General features: G+C 49.6%; 1 protein-coding gene across 1 annotated transcript; it reads right to left on the bottom strand.

Annotated features, from left to right (window-relative positions):
* Window positions 1–274: 274 nt before the first annotated feature.
* Window positions 275–16,557, bottom strand: DIPK2B (divergent protein kinase domain 2B). The gene is made up of 5 exons (XM_075773527.1): window positions 16,168–16,557; window positions 11,029–11,293; window positions 4,118–4,291; window positions 2,067–2,355; window positions 275–897 (listed from the first exon to the last, which is right to left on the bottom strand). Exons 1-5 carry the CDS (start codon window positions 16,389–16,391, stop codon window positions 557–559), a joined length of 1,293 nt encoding a protein of 430 aa, XP_075629642.1. The 5' UTR covers window positions 16,392–16,557; the 3' UTR covers window positions 275–556.
* Window positions 16,558–19,782: the final 3,225 nt, after the last annotated feature.

The following is a 19,782-nucleotide window of genomic DNA, read 5'->3' as shown; positions in this document are numbered from 1 at the left end:
TGCCATAAAAGTAATAAAATTTAAGTATTTTATAGAAGAGATCTGTGATGGGTGATGGTATGGAACTGATCCGGTGGTTCAGTTTATCTATGATTTTAAAATCCCCACAAGGAAAGTCTTAAATGCTTCCATCCATCCCACACTATGTATATATCATCTTGATCAGAAAGACTTTCTTGGTAATAAAACTCCTCTATCCAGCTAGTTGTGAGTGTGCTGCCTTCAGAGGGCTTCTTTTTAACGGATAGCAGGGAAAACTCTTCCAAGGCCAAAATACGTGAATAAGATTTATTAATCCCTGTAGCCCCTGTCACTCATGATAATGCTAATAATCCATAAGTCTTACATCATGTCTAACATCCCATGTAACAAATGCATCTCTGGGAGATGAACTATAAATCCCATGTGCACTCTGCTTCCTGCTTCTCCACCTTGATGAGGAAGCCCCAGATTTGGCACAGCTCTTTCCAGCTATCCTGGTTCTTTCTTGCTTCCCACGCTGGCGGGGGGCTGACACCGCCCCAGTCCTTCCCAGGCTACCCTTTCTCCGAAGCCATCAGTATTTGTCACTGTATTTGCAGTCAGGGTAGCGGTAGGCAAAACGAGAATCGCAAGACCGCAGAGGTTTCAGGAGCTCTGCCAGCTTTGCAACCGCCTCGTTGATGCCCTGGTCATCGGCAAGGCCATTGGCGCAGTGCTGCAGGAAGCTGTCTATTTTCTCCTGCACAGGTTGCAGGAATTTCCCCTTCAGGAGCTTAGGCAAAAGCTCTTGACACACCATGACGAGGCTGTGTTTCTCTCTGATGGAGTTACAGGACACGAATGCAGACTGGCAGTCCACAGTCAAACAGCTAAATATATCTTTATACTCCTGTTGGCCGTCAATCAGCTGGCTCCCTATTAGAGACAATTAAACCAGTTGTTAGAAGTACTGTAACAAAATCTTGGATAATCGCATATGTCTGTACCTGTGCATTAACATGGGGTTTGTTACTATCTAAAGGATACAGCTATCTTTCACCACAAAATACTCTGTGCTGTAGCTGTATATCGGCCAATTTTCTCACTCCTGAAATACGTATATTTTTCTGAATGACAGAGCTCTGCAGAACCGCCTGACAGAGGAAGTGGAAAGGAGTCTGTGGAGTCAAACTGCTGCAAAAAAAATGAGAAGAACTAGAGCACTAACCTAAAATGTGGAGTTCCTACAAAAACTACCACAAATAGACAAACCCATAATTTTTCCATGTTACCCAAAATCATTAAATTGCAACAACAGCTCATCTAGCTGGAGTCAAGTCAACAGTAATAGCTGTTGGGACAAGAAAAAGAAACGCAGTGGAAAATTCTGACAGCTGCTTCTGAATATTTGAGATCTAGTCAGCTGAACATGTGAGCTGAGCAAAGGCCTTTTGAAATTTTGAACATTCAAAAGTAAATTGTTAAATTATTGGAGAAATAGCCTTTGAGTAGCTCTACTTCCAGGAGTAGACCAATGTAACCTGTGAAAAGTGAACAGTAACTCTTGATTTTATATAAAAATGACAAAAGGGGGGGTTTGTTGTTATAACAATGACAAATATTAGTTAATGTGATATATGCACCTAAAAGGAGTCTGATTTGACCCAATACTTAAAACAAATGAAGTTATGATATTTCTGCTTGCAAATATTGACATTTGTGTGGCAAAACTTTTAAAAGAGGTGATTTAGGAAGATTTCAAATGAGAGCATTCAGCACTGTGCATGCTGAATGCTGCTGCCAGCCACAGAGGGGGCCGGGCAGGACGTAAGCACCCACGGTCAGTCACCAAACCACTGACTGCACAAACAAAACCCCTGTCGTCGTTCCGACTCAGAGCCAGGATGGCAGGAGCTGCTGATGCTTTTGCTGTCAGTAAATCTCTCCGTGAACTTTTCATTATTTAATTTAGCAAGCAATGTTTGGTTGATTAAAAAAAAAATAAAATCAGCAGCAGAGCTGAGCGTAGCAGGTGAAAGATTTGTTTCCCCTGTCTCACTGAGCCCTCCTGTGACAGATGCGCAGCCATGGAGCCTGCTGAGTACCTTCCTCCTTGTCGATGATCCCCAGCATGCTGGCATCCCGGATGAACAGATGCCCATTGCTAAACACGCCGAAGGTGCCAGCGTCCACGTGGGTGAAGTAGAAGAAATAGTTGAGGTCGTTGGTGCCCATGGAGCGGAGGACGGCGAGGAGCTGGAGGGCCAGGTCAGCGGCCACCTCGGGGGCCGCGCCGTAGAAGTCACACAGGGGCCGGGTGCTGGCACTGACCACCAGCCGCCCGCAGGAGCCCAGGTACCGCGGGAAGGGCCATCCCTCCACATCGGGGAAGATCTGACGGGGAGAGAAGGAACGGGAGGATTGCCCCTGCCCTCTGGCCATTGCCCTCTGCCTGTGGACCCACCTCCCTCCCAGAGGACTTTCAAGTGCCCTGGCTGGCTTCAAGTGGCAACGCTGGTGTTGTGTTTTGCTTTCTAAAGCAGCTCGCCACCCTTCCTCACCCCAGTCTGCCTCAGCCATCCTGGAGTAGCTATGCTGCTTTTTTTTCCCCCTCTTCATTTTTTTAATTAATGAAGAAGAATCTGATATTTCAAGACTTATTCCATGAGGGGGACTAACCGGAAAGTCCAAGATAATAATAGATTTCAAATTCATGAAAATTTCAGGCACAGAAGAGCTAATTTTAGGTGTCTTTATGGAGCCTTTGATGGGTCCCTCACGAGCACAGTATAGCTGAAGTCACGACTTGGAGGTGAGGAGGGGCTAAAGCAGTTTTCACTAATTTGTAAGAACTGCCTGGCTGTTTTCTAAGAGACTTTGCAGTCTCACAGACAGAAGTGCTGGTTATTTGCTACAGTGGGGACACCTGGGCTGGGCTCCCTGAATGACTGCAGTTCGTGCTAGCAGTGCAGTTATCCCAGGTGGAAACCAAACCAAATGACTGCTGAGCCGTGCCAACACAAAGCTTTCTGCCATTTGCTTTATAACTTGTCTGTCTTCCAGCACCCCTGGCCCTGCCGAGGAAGGACTATGAATTTGTCCAGTGTCATGTTTAAGGTTGTTTCTCCCTTCTGCTGTGAAGGCATTTTGTGCACCAACGTAAAATCAAGCCATTTCTCTCCAGCATATTTTTCTCACCTCTTTAAGCTGCATTCCCATATCTTTACAGTGCAGACAGCCACAGCCTCGTGCCCCAGCGAGCCATGGCCAGGATGGCTGAATGACCGCTGGATGACTCCCAGATCAAAAGCACCATTCCCTGTCCCTGAGATTGGGCAGAGCCCGGTGCGCTGCTGAGGGCAGCAGTGGCCTGGGGCAGGAGATAGATGCTGCCACTGCCTTCTTCATGGTATCTCAAAGGGTTGCAGGGAATGACAATGAGGACTAAAGGTGGGGTGGTGGTGGGGAAAGATGAGGATACTCCCTTGGAGACACACAAAAGGAAAGAGTGAAGCCACATGCCAGACATGCCAGTAGGGGACCAGGGAGGGGCGCAAGGCCTCACAGCTCTCTGCCTTCAAACTCAGATCTCAGCTGTATTTGGGATTTCACCAAACACCTCTGCAAAGCTACACTTTGCTATGGAGCTAGTTACTAGCAGCATGCAAACAGGAAAAACAGCGCTGGCACGTGGAGCCTGGGAATTAGTACTGCCCAAGTCCATGATCAACCTCAGTGCTGTGTCTTGGTCCTTCCTTGCTAAAGCAAGCTCTTTTATAAGCAGGTGGAGATTGTAAGTAATATATAAGCGATGCAAACATAGCACTGTGAAGTGTTGGGGATGTGTAAAACCCTGGCTTTCACAGTGCGCTAGTGCAATAATCTGTTTGAGTTCTGATTTATTTAAGGGGCTGGGCATCCGTATCTCTCTACAACTTCAGAGGCTGATGCAAGGAGCACCGCAGGATCAGCAGCCAATCTGCCTGGCTTCAGCCGTCCAACCCCATAGAAGAAATTCACTTTATGAAGGCTAGGGAGCTTGCCAAAGGCCAGGGCTGGGACTCCTCTGCAGCTGGGGGTGGGCAAGTCACATGCAAGTGTTTGCTCGGAAGGGGCTGCAGGGTGGCATTTCAAGCAGGGGTGAGGTGGTACGTACCTGTAACAAGATGGGGTGTGAATTCACTGACAGCGTGTACAGGAGGCGCAGTTTGTCCCGGTCGGTGAGGTGGTCCATGTAGATGCTGCCAGCGTCTGGCACCTCAGCGTAGCGCCGCACTATCCTGTCCAGGAGACGCTGGGATGGGCAGCGCAGCATTGGGCTAGACAGGCCCTGGCGAGAGGGGAAAACACAACAAAAATATGTTTATTTTCCAGCCTGAGAATAGCCATGTGCTTGGCCCATGCCGGGGGTACAGGCACCTCTGTTCTCTGCCCACCTGCAGCACAGCTGCTGATGGGTACGGACACACGAGGGTATCTCTACAGCAAACCCTTCCTAGGGAAAAAAACCACGCCATCCAAAAATGCCTGTTCGCGGCTCAGGTTTCCAAAATGGCACCCAGTCTTCGCAGCACAGCCACGGAGGCTGCAAACCTCATTTCCCCCCCGACTGCACAGCATGGTGTTGCTCCGTGCTGGTGGGCCTCCTCCCTCTGCCCAGAGTTTCCAGCCTTGGCAGCCTGGCTCGCTGGTGGAGGCCTCCCTGTCATTAAGCCAGTGAGTCACTTCCCGCGTTAAATAATATCTTCAGATTGCTTTGCTATTTGCTTAGCCTGTGAGCAGCTTTCTTGGAAATACTATTTGCTAAGGTCAGTAAACATGCTTTAAAAGTGTAAATAAACACTGTATGTAGGTATAAGCACAGGATATGTTCTCTCTCTAATAAACTTGTGCATTAACTATCAAAACCAAATATGAATAGCCTGTGCATATTTTTTTTTAAATACCAGTGACAAATAGAGAACTATTGGGCTAATGGATTTGGAGGTTTGGCTTGTAAAATTGCAATAAACAATCTATGGCTGGGATAAATGGCATAGAAATTTATACCTTCATAGTCAAAAAAAAAAAGACCTTTGTTTTGAAGTCAGTCTTCCTTAACAGCCAAGGAGAACGGACATACGGGGAGGTGCCCATAGCAGCACAGAAACGCTGCCCTGACGTGCCTCTACTGGGGAAGGGAATCAGGTTTTTGCTAATTCTTTTTCTTCCAAATAATACGAGTAGCCAAATTCACTCTTTCAGATTTTCCTTCTAATTTGATGGCTGGGAGACATGCTTCAGAAGAAAGGGCACTGGAGCTCACGTTGCTCCCTGCCATTCTTCATGCTGAGAGCAAAGATTTGACTCGGGATCTCCTCAAGTCATTTGGTAACTCTGAGGTAGGTCTCTGTCAGCCCTTCCTGCACGAGCTGTTCATTTGGCATAAAACACTTAATTACCCAGCCACGACAAAGAAATGAAGAAACAAGGAAAGGAGGAGTGTGCCACTCTCCTTGTTGGAGGTGGAAAGGGGGGACTGGACCTCCCACATACCCTTCCTCTACCTCCCTGCTGTCCTCAGTGGGGTCCCAACCACTCCCTCCTTGGCTACTGGCAGCATGAAACAAGCCCTGAATGCCAACAGCTGGTCAAAACTACCTGAAAAACTCAACCACAGCTGGAGCGTTGTTCCACAACAACTGAAGAACCATTATTTTCTCCAAAAGAATGAAACATTTGTCAAAAAGAATTCTCCGCAGTGCTAGTTACAAATCTTCATACACTCCTCTCTTCTGGTGTAGTCTTATCTAGGAAGTATTTTTTCAACTAATTATCTAAAAGCATAAAAGGAGGGAGGGGGAAGGGATGGTTATGCTTTTCTGTCTCGCAGCACTTGCAGGCATGTTGTAGCTGACTCTGTCACTTTCCCTTTGGAGGAGAAGTGAGAAAAACTGAGCAGAACAGAGCTGTGTTAAAGAAGAGATAAACGGTGGAGAAAGTCTCTTACAGCTCAGTGTGTATGCAAATATTTGCAGCCAAAGTTAGAAAGCCTTGCTGCCTCCAGGAGTTTGCAATGCAAAAGCTGAGACCCTTAAGAGTACACAGTAGGAACAGAAATCACGGTGGCAGAGAATGCATGAAAGTTGTAATTAGGAATTTTTCCAAGGTCAGAGCTCATCCTGTTAACACAGACATGGACATGTGCTGCACATGGTGCTCACGGCTGCTCATTTCCTGAGGAACCATTTCAGGCATACCAGCGGTGATGCAGGAGCAGAGGAGCAGGGCTGGCTGCTGCCACATATATATCAACCATCAGTGCAGCTTCCTACGATTCAACGAAGCCCTGATACACCAAGGCTGGACAGCGGGGCCAGAGCTATTCAAATGTATAATGTTCAGCACCTGCTCAAGTGTTTTGGCACAGTGGGTCCTCCCCTTGCAGCTGAAGGATGGAAACATCCCTATAGCAGAAAAGGAGCTGAAGTTGTAAAACTATCAGACAAAAAAATGTTGACGGAAGAAAAATCTGAAGAACACATACTTGAAACACTGGAGATGATACTGATTTATCTGAGTGTCTTAAGTCACAGAATCATAGAATCATAGAATGGTTTGGGTTGGAAGGGACCTCAAAGATCATCTAGTTCCAACCCCCCGGCCATGGGCAGGGACACCCTCCACTGGACCACATTGCCCAAAGCCTCATCCCTTGTGGCGTGACTTGACAGGTAGCTTGATGTCTTGTTTATGATTGATACGTAAAGCTTCTTATTTACTTTGATTAATTTCCCACATTTTTATTCCTGATAATGAGTAATTCCTGCAATGGCTACTTACACTCAACTGTGACTTTTTTCCCCTACTGTCCAGTATGTGGTGTGTTTTAAATACCCATCTATGCATACATATGTGTATCTAGTGCGGACACACCCAGATTTCACTCTGACATAAGGATGACCTCTGGAAGACAGTTTTTCCTCATTCTGCTTTCTCTTCAGTCAGCCTGAGGAGGGACGGCACAGCTCAGGAGCACTGCTGCCTCCTGCCCCACTCAATGCCTCCTGGGTGCAGCTTCACCAAATGACCAAGTTTGGGGTGGGATCCAGGAGGAAACATTTGGATATAGGTGTCCAAGTACCTGCAGCTCCTGGCTGTTTGAATCCAAGGGTTTTGTTCACTCCCAAAAGAGAGATACTGAGGACATCCTGTGAAGCTACAGGGCTCGTCCCCACCGCAGGCCCCGCTGCCATCGTCTTCCTTCAGTGGGGGATGGGGTGCAGTTGGTGCCAGCAGGTTTACCGACGCACGTCTCTGATGGTGAGGTGCAGGGTCAAAGAGGCAGGAGGTCTGGGAGGTGGCTCTGGAGGCCGTGTAACGCCCATCCTTCCCTAGCATGGACCAGCTGCCGGATCAGTGAGCTGCTGCCTGTGCGCTGTGAGCAAAGTGATGCGTACTGGACACATAACCATGGTGTTGGTCAATAGTTTGAAATAGTACATTCCAGAGAGGGGCTGAAAATGCCTGGCTTTTCACCTCGGTACTGCTTTCGTCTGTCTGCCTTCAGCATTTTCCTGGCTGTGCTTTGTAGGCAGAGCTGTAAATTTGCCCTGTGGGCGATTTGTGCTGAAACTAACCCACTTTTTTTTGTTGTTCCTCCCCTCAAACAGAAAAAGCACGCAGCATGGTTTGAGGTGATGAGCTCCTGGGCGAAGCAGCGGGTGGCTGGGGCTACTGCACAGGCTGAGCCCCAGCTGAATCCTGCTCATCTCCCAGGCGGGCTGGATTTTAACACTGAAGACTTTGCTGTGTCCAATAAAGATTTTCATTGTGGTAGGTGAAATAATCACTGTGGCAGGCAGCTCGGCTGATAGTTGGGTCAGGCAGGGCAGGCAGTGTAAAGTGAAAAAAACATTACTTCAAGGTCTGTCATTTTGATTCAAGCATGTTATGGTTTGTCATCATTCTCTGCTTGATAAGACAAAAATTACCTGAGTCCATCAGCTTTTCTTGGCACTGCTATATAGGCAAAACTGTGGGGAGGGAAGTACAGACACGTCTGGGTGACTGTGTATTTGTGAAACAGGGAGGGCACCGTGTTGAGCATCAACGGTGGTGTGCTGTGCTGTTAACACCTTGGAAAAGATGAGGGGAAATGAAGGCCAGAAGAGCAGTGCTGCAGGTGAGTATTTGCAGTGACGTATGGTACCCCCAAGACACCCCCCTCTGATGGCTCGTGCCAGGTTACCAACATGGTCTGCGCAGCAAACACCGCAGAGGGGCAGCAGTGCTGGGCTGGGGTGCAGGCAGAGGTGCTCCTCCAGCTTTTGATTGGCAGGAGGGCAGGTGGGGTGGGCAGAAAGGAAGGGGATCCCCGGCTCTGTGGGGCTGGATGGCTTGGGCAGTCACCCCATAACCTGTGGTGGCCCACACAAGGGGGCTGGGGGGAGGTCTCACCTACAAACTCATACACACTGTATGACTGAAATGTTGTTGGCACAGGTGGTTTTTCAATTCAGATCACTGTGAGACCAGCAGCCATTCTGTGGAGCACAAGCCTGATCTTAAATAGTGATTGCTGCCAAAATTTGGAGGTGGGGTGGGTAAGACCCAGGGCCTCTGAATCACTATGCTCCTTTGTGTATTCAAGCCTATATGCTGTTAGAAGGGATTTATATCCTGGTTTAGGATTCCCTGCTTGATTTACAGAACAAAAGAACCATGAAAACATGAGCGATGCAATCCTGAAGCTGAAAGTCTGGGACTCCTTGCAGCCTCCTGTGCCCTCTCTTCATCCAAAAAACTGCAGGGGTTGCTGAAGTGTCCCAGGGAGTTTGTCCCTGGCCATGTTCCCCGAGGCTGGCCCCTGGAACTCGCTTCAGAGGTGCCCTGGAGCTGGGATCAGATCAGCTTCCTGCTGCTGCACAGGGAAATTCAAGTGCCTGGGAGAAACTGGATAGGTGCAAGGCCAGGGTGCCCCAGCCAGAGTCTCCACATGGTGCTGCGTGTGCATGTGTGCGCATGCATGTGTGCGTGCATCTGTGTATGCATGTGTGCATGCATATATGTATGCATGCAACCCAGCCAGCTCAGCCAGGGGTTCAGTTTCAGAGAGGACGGGGTAGGAAAGCTGCAGAGCACATCAAGAGCCTTTTAAGGAGAAGGATTTGGGCTCAGCTAATGATTTAACTTTGTAGCAGATCTGAGAAACCACAGAGCTGCATTTCCCTCATTACTTTTTCACCCAGTTCAGCAAATAGAAGTTTTAAGCTCTTGACTCCTTCCTTTTCACATAGCACTGCTGTGGGGGGAGGCATAGTTTTGCATGAACCCCTTGGACACTGCTGTGAGGCAGGAGGGCACCTGGCACCCCAGTTTGCCCTCTCTCAGCCCAGGGGAACCCCTGCAGTACTGCCTTGGAGGACAGTGGTGGTCAGCAGGTGCCTGCGAAGCTGCTGCCTGACACTCTGGGAGGAGATGTCCCTGGCCCACAGCCCACTAGCTCAGACAAAGGATGCTCTGAGTGGAAGTATACAAATATGCCCCCTCTCCCGAGGTTACCAGACAAAGTATAACATAGCTTTGCTCCAAAAAGTATTTCCCTGTCCAGCATGTGTCATTCTGCACCTCAACCCCTGGGACAGTGCTGGCTGCAGCACGACCTGCTGTGTGGGGCTCGGTGATTTGGGTGAGTCTTTCTCTGCGTAGCTCAGGCACTAGCCCCGGTGATGGTGCTGCTGGTGCTGCAGCATGGGGTCTCCCGCTCTCCCTCCTCAGGCGTGTGGCTCCATGGGGTAACAGAAGCAGAAAAACTAAAGCAGCATAGCTTTAGCACTCAGCAAAGCTGAGCAGATGCGGCAGTGTGCAGGCAGGAGGAAGCAGTTGCCTTTAGAGAAAAAAGAAAGAAGTCCCCTTTTCACAGCCACTTCTCTCTTGGAAGGGGAGAGAAGTACTGGAATAATCCTTCTTTGCCTCTCAGGGTTTAGAGTGCATCCAGCCTCCACCCTGGCCCCTGGCCCTTGCCAGTGGATATAGCAATGCTTTACTGTTGTTTGGATGTGTTAGGGGAGATGCATGTGCATTTGAGGAGGGGACTTCAGCTCTCAGATGCAAGCCAGCAGCTGCAAAACACGCTGGTGTGCCCAGTGGCTGTCCCCGTCTGCCCATGGCATCCCTCAGCACGGGCAGCGCTCAGACACCAACTCTCCTCTGGAGCCTGCCTGCTCTGCCCCTCTGGCCCTGCCTGCGTGTCTGCCCCCCCTGTGTCACCGACGTCAGTCTGCCTGCAGTAGCAACCCTCTCCCTGGCATGCCTGTCCTGGCTTCACCTGTGACACCCCAAGACTGCGACAGAAAGGGCAACGTGCTTCCTCGTGCCTGAGATCATTTGCTATAGACAGCAGTCAGATGAGGAATCGAGGCTCTGGTTCCAACCGCCTGTGCTGCTTGCCCTGCTGGCCATAAGCAGAGGAGTCCAACTGCCCCAGTCCCCAAGCTGGAGGAAAATCACTTTCAAGGCACAGGCTGCCCTTTTGGTACCACTTCGGGGGGGGGGGGGGGGGGGGGGGGGGAGAAAAAAAAAGGCACTGAGATGCAATGGTGGGAAACTGGAAAAAACCTGGCAGAAATATCCCCACCTGAGCTGTCACCATGTTTGTGTGTATTGCCCCATGGTTTCTCTGTGCCAGAAGCCAGCGAGCACTCTTTCCATAGGTCTTCAGCCTTGGCCTGCACGGGCAGGCGGGAGCCAGTGCCCAAGCCCCAGCCTGGCTGTGCCGCAGCGTTACCTATGGCTGGAGAAGGGTTGGCCCTAGGCCTTGGGTGCTCTTCTTCCTGTTGGGGCTTCATTTTGCCTCTCCCTCATAGCAAATGGGCTCAGAGAGTGCTGCCCCCTCTCCATTAGCTGGGGCAGGGGGGACAGGGCTGGCCGTTGCCCAAACTCACCCTCTACCTGGCAAGTCGCAGCCATGTCACCTTCAGACACTTTTTTCCCGCCCAAAACCACATCACCCCCCCTGGGGCTCCCTCTCCCCGCACCGTTCCCCCCCACACTAGTGTGGGGCATGGGGAGTGTCAGGGCACGGACCTGGACGAGGTCAGGGGTGAGGCGCTTGGCCCGCAGCCACTTCTGGAAGCGGTGCGTGCGGCGCAGGGCATGCTCCAGGCTGCAGGTCTTTGTCTTCAGCAGGGAGGTGCAGATGCGCTTGTCGGCCCGGTCGTGCTGGTACTTGGTGGTCAGCCGGGTGATGTCGACCAGCCGCCAGCTCTTGGCATCGTCGGTGTAGTTGCCCGAGTAGCTGAGCAGGTAGCTGGGGGGCAGCTTTAAACGAGAAGAAAGCCAGGTGTCAAACCTGCCAAACCAAAACGAGAGCCCCACGGAGAGCGGGTTAACAAGCCACACAGACACCCACACAGCGCCAGCGCCGCCACAGTTGCTCCGCCGCACGCCAGCCCCAGGGACTTTCTGCCATTGCGCAGCAAAGGCCGAGCAGCCATGGGCGGGCGGCCCTGAGCTCTGGGGTGCGGCGGAAGCTGTCAGCCGAGGAAACATGCTTTAGAAAAAAAGGCTGTCTCTGCTTCCTGCTTAAACCATCCCTTATCATGAACAGTGCCATGGGGCAGGGGGCGAAATGCCCAGACGGGGTCTTGCGGGCCGCATAGGGAGAGGAAGAGAAGGGAGAGGGCCGCAGGATCTTGGTTCACAGGGAATCCCTGGAGTTTTTAAATTTCCTTAATCCTGGAGAAAGGGGCCCGAAAAGGAGTACTTGACACTTTAAGGGACTCTGCAGAACAAAACCTCCTGACAATAAATGTATTTGGGAATATCAAAATGACCTTTTGTTTTGAGGTGGTGCCCTTACTCGGTACTGGGGTCGACAGATGCCCCCCCAATGTCACTGGCTGTATTTCAGCAGCAGGGATGAGTGACCTCCCCAGGCAGTGGCAGAATTTGGGGTGCGATGGGGCGGTGGGGGATGCGTGCCCTAGGTGTGTGGCACCACTGTAGCCATGGAGATCTTGCACTAATTTGCTCCCCCTACACAGGCACAGGAGGGGAGCATATGGGCCGGGTAATTAGGCTGTGACAATTTTTTTTTGTTTCAGCAGCCCCCTCAGCCCTGCCCACACACGCATTGCACATGCAGGAGCTGAGGAGCGTGGCGCCTGTTTTGTAAGTATATCTGTAGCCTGCTCTTGGAAAGCAGCTGAACTCTGACCTTTGGTTTGGCCAACGTCATGCATTCCCTGCCTTGAAAACCTCCTGCCCTAACTAACCTCCTTGCCCGAATGTGTAAGAAAGCACATCCTAATTTAATCTCACCATAAATTAATGCTGATAGCTCAGAAGTGAAATAGGAGAGGCAAGAGGTTCCCTGCAGGATCAGCAAGCTGGAGTTAGATGAAAAGATACTAAACCCAAAAGCTGAAACTGATCTTTCCTTTTGACTTCCAGCACAGAGAAATTTTGGGGGGATTAATTTCCCCTGATTTCAGGCAAATAACTGACTTGGCGATGCTAGCCGCCCTCCGTGATCAGAGACCGACCGTCATCCTCCACACAGCCCCTCTTGAAGGCAGCACCTCACTTCCTCACCATGCAGCCTGTGCAGCTCAGCTCCAGGTCAAGCATGGGTGCCCAGGGAAGGGAAAGCCTGTCTCCCCAAAACGCTGGTCCTTGCCCTGCTTTGGCTTTTGGCTCTAGCCACATACCTCTTTCAAAAGATTTGCCACAGAGATGCAGGTTGGCCAGAAGCGGAGGAGCCGGGCCGCTTGTGTGAGCAGGTTCAGACATTTCAGTCATTTGGGCGTTTTGCCCAATATGAACTTGAAGCTTCCCTGTCAGGGAATCTGACATGTAAATAAACGCTTTGTTTATTTTTTGGTGGTTTTTTATTGTTTGTTTGTTTGGTTTTGAGGTAGGACTAAAGAGCAGAGAACAGTCACTATGCCTCACTGTGATTTGTTGTGCATCACGACCCCTCCCAGTGCCTCATCTGCAAAGCAGGCCCAGTGTGCCAGGCACGTACAGGGAAGAGGTGGCTATGGGCTGGGTTTCTCTTTCTCTCTTTCTTTCTTTCTTTCTTTCTTTCTTTTTAAGTTAAGCACAAACGTGCCTTGTGATTTGGCTCAAGCATATGTGTTCAGGGGAGCTCACGTCAGGCACATATCAGGAAAGCGCCGCCTCCCGCATGCAAGCAGTGCATGGATGTGTGAAATCCACGGCTGAGCATTAATTTGAACATGGATGGAGCAATTTCCTCCGCAGAGCTCCCCGGGGAGAGCCACGCGGGCCTGGGAACCCAGCATGGGCCGCAGCAATTCTGTATTTGGCATCATTTCTGGGCAGCACAGCACTGGCCTGGCACACTTGCTAGATACTTTCAAGATTCATCATCAAGTTGTGCTGTAACAATAATTCACTCTTGTATGAAGCTTTTTAGCTCAGGGCCTGAATGTGCTTTAAGACTTTCAGTAAGATCTGTGTGAATAGTTGAGTCACAGATTACAGATTTTAGATCAACCCAGAACTTAACATTGAAGAAAATCAAACTCTTTTTCTTTTTTCCTGGATGAAATGAAGTATTCTGTTTCAGCCAAAATAATTTCGCTTGCATTTGGAATTTTATATTTTTTCAGAAGATGAAAATTAAGTAAGTTAAGCCTTAAAACCAAAAATAATGAAATGCCATATAAAAACCCATCAAATTGAAGCATTCCAGCTTTTTCAGACTTCCTTCCCATTACTTTTGGCCCAAGCTCATCGCCAGCATTGGCACAAGTCCGCAAATAGTTTTGGTCAGCTCAGTTTCGCAGTGTTTTGAAAATCTATTATTTTATGAAAACTTTTGCTGCCCTCTGCTCTCAGGACAGTTGGTAGGCAGGGTTTGGTATTCTCATTTACAGATGGATAAAGTTGGGCAAAGATAAGGGAAGTAAAGAACATTAGAGCACAAGATGAGTCACCAGCCGTTCTGGGAACAAAACCCACATCTTCTTATTCGTTATTCGAGTGTGAATGCATGTCACAGCTCCCGGAAATGATGAAGAATTAATGAAGCATGTTCTAATGAGGATTAACACAGAGAAGGGCCAAGTGCCATCCACCTCTGTGAACATGTGAAAAGGTATATGGGGGTGGATCGAAGAGCATAAGTGCCACTGAAATTTCCTCCTTTTAACCTTCCACTTGCCAAAAAATTCTGGCTGTTCAAGAAATCAAGTGGGAGAACAAGTTTAACCCCTGCAAAAAAAAAAAAAAAAAAAGCCTGAAGCTGACTGACTGCTCAGGAGAACATTTTTAAAAGTTACCTTTCCCAAAGCACTCAGAGCAGAACTGTATGTTATCACTTATTTGTGTGCTGCACTGCTTGTGGGAAGCCGACTGTGGGCTCGCAGGAGAGAAAAAAAAAGCTCTCTGGTTTAGGAAGCCCCTCTACCTTCCTTGAGGCAGAAGCTTCGTGCTCCCACATGTTTGTGGCTCTGGACTCCTGGACCCCGCTCGAACCCTCTGTGCACCCGCACCCCTTTCCCACTGTTCCCCAGAGGAAACCCAGCATGGGGGCCTCCTGCTTTTACTCATGTAGCACCTCTCTCCCGCGCCCCAGTGCAGCATGCAGCTGGCCACCGGCCAGCCAGAGGCAGTTGCTCGCTGCAGAGGGCTACTGCTATTTTCGGCAGGGATGAAGGAAGCCGCACGGCCCCAATCTCCCCAGCAGCTAAGCGGGAGTAACCAAAAGGGTGCACCTGCGACAAGTTGCACCGCGGAAGCTGCTTTGTACCCGGCGGCAGGTCCCTAAAAACCCTGCAAAGGGGCTACAGCAGGTTGGGGCACAAGCCAGCTCCCATGCTGCCCTGCTGCAGAGAATAAAATGTAGGGCAGCCTGTACCCCGAACGCACCCCCAGCCCCTGCAGATCCACAACAGCCTCTGTCAGCCAGCTGAACATGCTAATTGCAAATCCATCCTGCTTTTTGGGACAGGAGCCCGGGATGGGCTGGGAGAAACCCAGCACTGCTGGCCTGGCCCTTCTCCGTGCCACTGCACCTTACTTACTGCATGCCCTGCCGTCACCCTCGGCACAAGCCGGGGGAGACAGAAAGCCAAGAGAGCTGGGATCCCTGGTGCACCACAGTGAGGGGTGCTCTGGCATAGCACAGCCACAAGCTGCCTTCTTGCAACGGCAGCAAGGGAAGGATGAATGTTCGGTACTGCAAGTCCATCCCAGACAAACCGTTATGGTTTTACCATGCTACATTTTATAGGATAGTTTAAGATAAAAGTGGTGATTTGTCCAATATTGTACTACTTACATTATACCATTAAAAATACAATTTTACTATAATAATTTCTTCTCCCCCAGGCTTTTATATCTATAAAAGAAAGTGCATATGGCTCTATAAATCATATCAGACCCAATAAACCCTTCTTCTGCCAAGCACTGCCTTTAACTTTCTCCTCAAATACACTGGCAACATTTTCCCTGCTGTCGTCAGATACACTCTGCTTTTAAGCCTAAAACTGATTGGATCGGTCCGACAGCCACTTGAGCAGCATATGTCTCATTGACTTTGAGGCAGATGCAATTTCTGCCTCTGCCTTCAAGTTCTTGCAGAAACCTCCCAAAGCGTACCAATAACTTTGCCCCGTCTATTTTCGAGCACGCAGGTAACCTGATGTGCAAAAGTCCTCGTGCCTCAGGCAGGTTTAGATCACTTTTGATCTTAGTTAATACGCATGTGAAATTCTGCACATTTGTGTTGTTGCACCTGGTACAAAATTATATAGCATATTTATATGTTTGTAGTTAACGTAATCGCTTGGGAGCGTACAAAGCTAAACCCCTTTTGCCTTTACTCAGTTGCTGATAATAAAATACTTCCAGCACATCTAAACAAACTCATTTCTTCCTTCCCTCTTCCCTGCCCCCATCACTGCCTTGAATTGTTTCAGAGCCACTCTCTATGCTGAAAGTTGTGCCTTTTACTCTTGCTTTCAAATTATAATTCAGGGCTGAAGTCTGATCATGTTTGTGTGGCTTTAAAAGAAAAGAGACAAAGCAGCAGCTTATAGACATTAATTAAATAAATTACTAGGCGCTGTAATGGCAACCCGGTGCTAAGTTACTCTTTGCATTGTCTCTCATTAAACTATTTGGAAATACTAACAGGCAACTTTCAAGTTACTATGCAGAATGCTTTAAAAAGTACTGTGCTGAGTTTCTGACCTTATTTCTTCTTTAAAGAATTTCTTGCAAATGGATGTCCCAATGCAGGCGTTGCATTTATCAAGTCCCAGGAAAGTCCGGCCAAAACTGTAGCTGGGTTTGATGTGGGGCGCAGTCGGAGAAGCTCCTGCTGCTGTGGAAGGGTTACAGCTCAGAGCCAAAACCAGGAGCAGCATCAAAGAATCTGCAACTCTGGAGCAAAGGCAACATATCCAGCGCCCCATCTACAGTAGGGAAGAGCTCTGCCTTTTGCCAGTTACCCCTCTCTGCTTTCAGTCTCTTTTTGATGACCTCAGCCTGCAGCGGTGAGCCCTGAAACACAGCAAGACGCTTTGGGTGCAGGAGACCTTGCCGCAGTCCCCATCCTGCCAGCTGGTCACTGGCTCTATCAGCCTGAAATTTGGGTGGGAAAGATATGATGTAGGGTGGGGAGAAGGAAATACATGGAGGATGCAGATAACTTGGGTTGCCATGGTTACCTTTCCTTTACTTGGTGCAGCTGCTTCGGCCCCTGCTGACCCTCCCATCGGCCGACTTGGAAAACAACACGAAGAAGTGCTCATCTGCACTTTGTGCAGACAAATGAAGGATATCCTGTCGCTGGAGCAAAGGGCATGTGCGGGACACTTAGTAAAAACTGATTTGGGAGGAATAATAGTGTGGCAGAAACACACATTTTACCAGCAGTGAGACCCTTAGTGTTGCTTTATTCCTGGATTTGTGATGGGCCATTGCTTGACTTCTCGGTTGCTTTCTTGGCTCAGTTTCCCCTTCTCAGAGAAGCACTGAAAGGACTGTCAGGTGGAATCATCGCCGTTTTGTTTCTTGAAAATAGCATGGTTTAAAAGCAATTGCACTGCAGCGTTTCATGCCGTGGAAAGCAGGATAGCCTGAAGCTTTCCAAAACACCCAGCTGACGTAACAGCTCGGCCTCTAAGCTGCTCTTAAAAAAATGGGGCTTTTCAGCAAGACTTGCTTGCTTTTGAATACCTTTTCCTGAAGGTCCTGGCACGGGAAAGAACCTGGAGAAAGGGACAGGGACTAACGTAGAAGCTTGCCAGGAGTTTTGAATGTGCTTAGAAACTACTGCGATCACACCCAAAAGCTGTTCGCATTAGGCCAAAGACTTGAAAGTTACGGAAACTGCTGGCCACCCATCCTGGCCTAGTTGCTGGGCGCAGGACTACGCCTCTTCCGGGCCCGGAGCAGCCGGGGCGCAGGCATGGGCCCTGGCAGGCTGCTGCAGGCAGCTCCAGGCTGGGAGAGCAGACCTTGGAGGGACGTCCCTTGCTGTTCCCCGGCCCCAGACAGTGCAGCACGCAGTGTGCTGCTGCGGTGGCACCAGGCTTTGCTCCTCTCCCGTCCCCAGCTGTCATGTTTTGATTGACGTGGGAGGCTCTCTTGGCTGTATCTCACCATGGGAGCAGTAAGGAGCAGACTGAAGCTTTGGAGACTTCTCGTCCCCCCAGCTGGACCACTCACAACACGTGGGCAAGCCATTTCTTAGCACATTTTTTAAAGGAAAAACAGGTGCACTGTAGCCATCCGTTATTATCTCCTCCAGCATTTAACCGCAGCCTGATGGGACTAAGGGACGCGTGAGCCGCAGGGGTGCATGCTGGGCTCTGCAATTGCCCCTTGCTTTCCGAAGGGGCTGCCAGAGGAGGGCCATCCTGACAGCACAAGGCAGCTCTTTCAAGCACAGATGCTCATTAGTTGTGGCACTTGGGAGAGCTGAGCTCTCTCATTGACTCCGTACCTTTGTGGGAGGTTGCTTCACCGCCCGATGCATCCCTATGCACAAAATGGAGACAGTGATATTTCAGGTTTGTCTACAGGGCGCAGCGCAGACAGACAAGGATAACGAGCCCTGCTAGAGGGAAGGGGGATGTAATGAACCCTGCCAGTGCTGCAAAGGAAAGGGGCTGTGGTGGTACACCAGCAAGTGCATTCAGTGGACAGCTCTGCATTGCGCCATGTTCACATTTGGCCTTATACTGCAGTATAAAGCTCTTTGAAATACTCTGGTGGAAAGAGCCATACCAGAGCTAAATACCGGTATGAACCGCTTCCCACATCCAGAAGTTTATCCCTGGCATTTCCTACTGCTGGGACATTTCTCCTTTTCCCTCTGCAGAAATCAGCCCTTCCCACTGTTTCCTGCCAGCAGCTCTGCATTGCTGGCCCTGTTCACATTGCTCCCTGCCCAGCTATTCCCCGGATGGTACCAAAACTAAATGCCAGCAATCTGTCTTTATCTTCATTATGTAATACGTGAAATATATATCATTCAGTTTCTTTAATATTTTAATTGCCTGCCTTCAGTCTTCAGTTTTCCATTTTAAGAGCAGAGACTGGGGCTCCTGGCTGCCTCAGCCTGCACTGCCCCACAGTGACCCATGGAAAGGGGAGGGCTCCAGCCTCTGGGGCTGGGAACCGGCCCTTTCCCTCAGCAAACCCCCTGTTCCAGCACAAAAAAACCATCACATGGATAGCGCAACTTCTGTTCTGTTGATGCCTCAGTGGCCATGTTGTTCTTGCACTTTTACATAGTTTAGGCATGTGTCAAGCAATGTTTGTCTTTTACCCCAGGAACACCACCTGTAATTGTGTTTTCTTACAGTGTATCACAACTGCATCACACGTGAAGTGCTATAAAAGCAACTTTTTATTCAAAGACTGGGAGCTGGTTCCTCATACCCACCTCAAGCTTGCTGCTGGCATTTGCGCTTGCCCCCAGAGTCTGAGCCCCCTCGTTCCCTCAAGCATTTTTGCTCAGGCTGGGCTGTCCCTGAGCATGGCTGATGTGCGGAGGAAACACTTGGTTGTGCTCATGGCGCTGGGAACAAAGCTTAAAAATGAGTACACACACCTCTGAGCCAGCCTAAAATGGCAGCCTGGAAACCGTAGCTTGCTGTATGTTGTGAGAGAGGCTGCACTTCTGAAAGCAGCCTCTTTTTTAATGAGGTGGTTCAGCAGGTAATGTCAAATCTGTATTTGTTTGCCTTTCCTTCTGGTAACATGGCAGGTAGGTATTGTGGTCACGTAGCAAATGGTCAGGTCTGCAGTAGCCTTGTAGATCCTCTGCCTGTGCCAGGTGGGAGTAGCAGGTCAGATTTTCAGGGCACTGATCGCATGTGGGGTCTGCTGAAGGTCAGCACTGCTGATGGGTTGGCCCTAATGACCCAATGGGACCTTCACAAACCTTGTAACAAGACATGTCTATGCAACACCATTAATCACATGAGAACATGGAGCTGGTGGCCCTAATGGAAAAGCCTGGTTAGTTTTATGGAAGCTATAATTTCTAAAAATTTCTAATACGGACCAAAATGCACATGCTGCCCTATCAAAGCACAGAAAAGCTTTTGGAGTGGTTTCTACCGACAGAGGTGAAAGGACTGATTTAGCCTCTGTGCCCTGATCTGTCCTTTCTCCATATGCCATGAGGGGTGTGGAAACCCACCCGGCAGCAAAGCCCCACTCCTGGCCACAACCCTGTGGGCAGTGGAGCTTCTAGGTCCCAAAAGCATCCAATCTCTGCAGACCCCAACAGCTGTGGCTTTGGAGGGGTATGGCTGAGGTCTCCAAGTGCTCATTGAGGTGGAAGAGGAC

Source organism: Balearica regulorum, chromosome 1 (genome assembly GCF_011004875.1).
Source record: "Balearica regulorum gibbericeps isolate bBalReg1 chromosome 1, bBalReg1.pri, whole genome shotgun sequence".
Classification (NCBI taxonomy): Eukaryota; Metazoa; Chordata; class Aves; order Gruiformes; family Gruidae; genus Balearica; species Balearica regulorum.
This window is presented reverse-complemented; position numbering and strand designations above follow the sequence as displayed.

Bases quoted from the DNA above. Each gene is read 5' to 3' on its own strand.
- DIPK2B (XM_075773527.1), bottom strand. From the start codon at position 16,391: ATGGGGCGCTGGATATGTTGCCTTTGCTCCAGAGTTGCAGATTCTTTG. The intron at 4,292-11,028 runs GTCCGTGCCCTG...CCCTCTCGCCAG, and splicing joins TCACCCCTGACCTCGTCCAG to GGCCTGTCTAGCCCAATGCT. The intron at 2,356-4,117 runs GTACGTACCACC...TCTCCCCGTCAG, and splicing joins CACACCCCATCTTGTTACAG to ATCTTCCCCGATGTGGAGGG.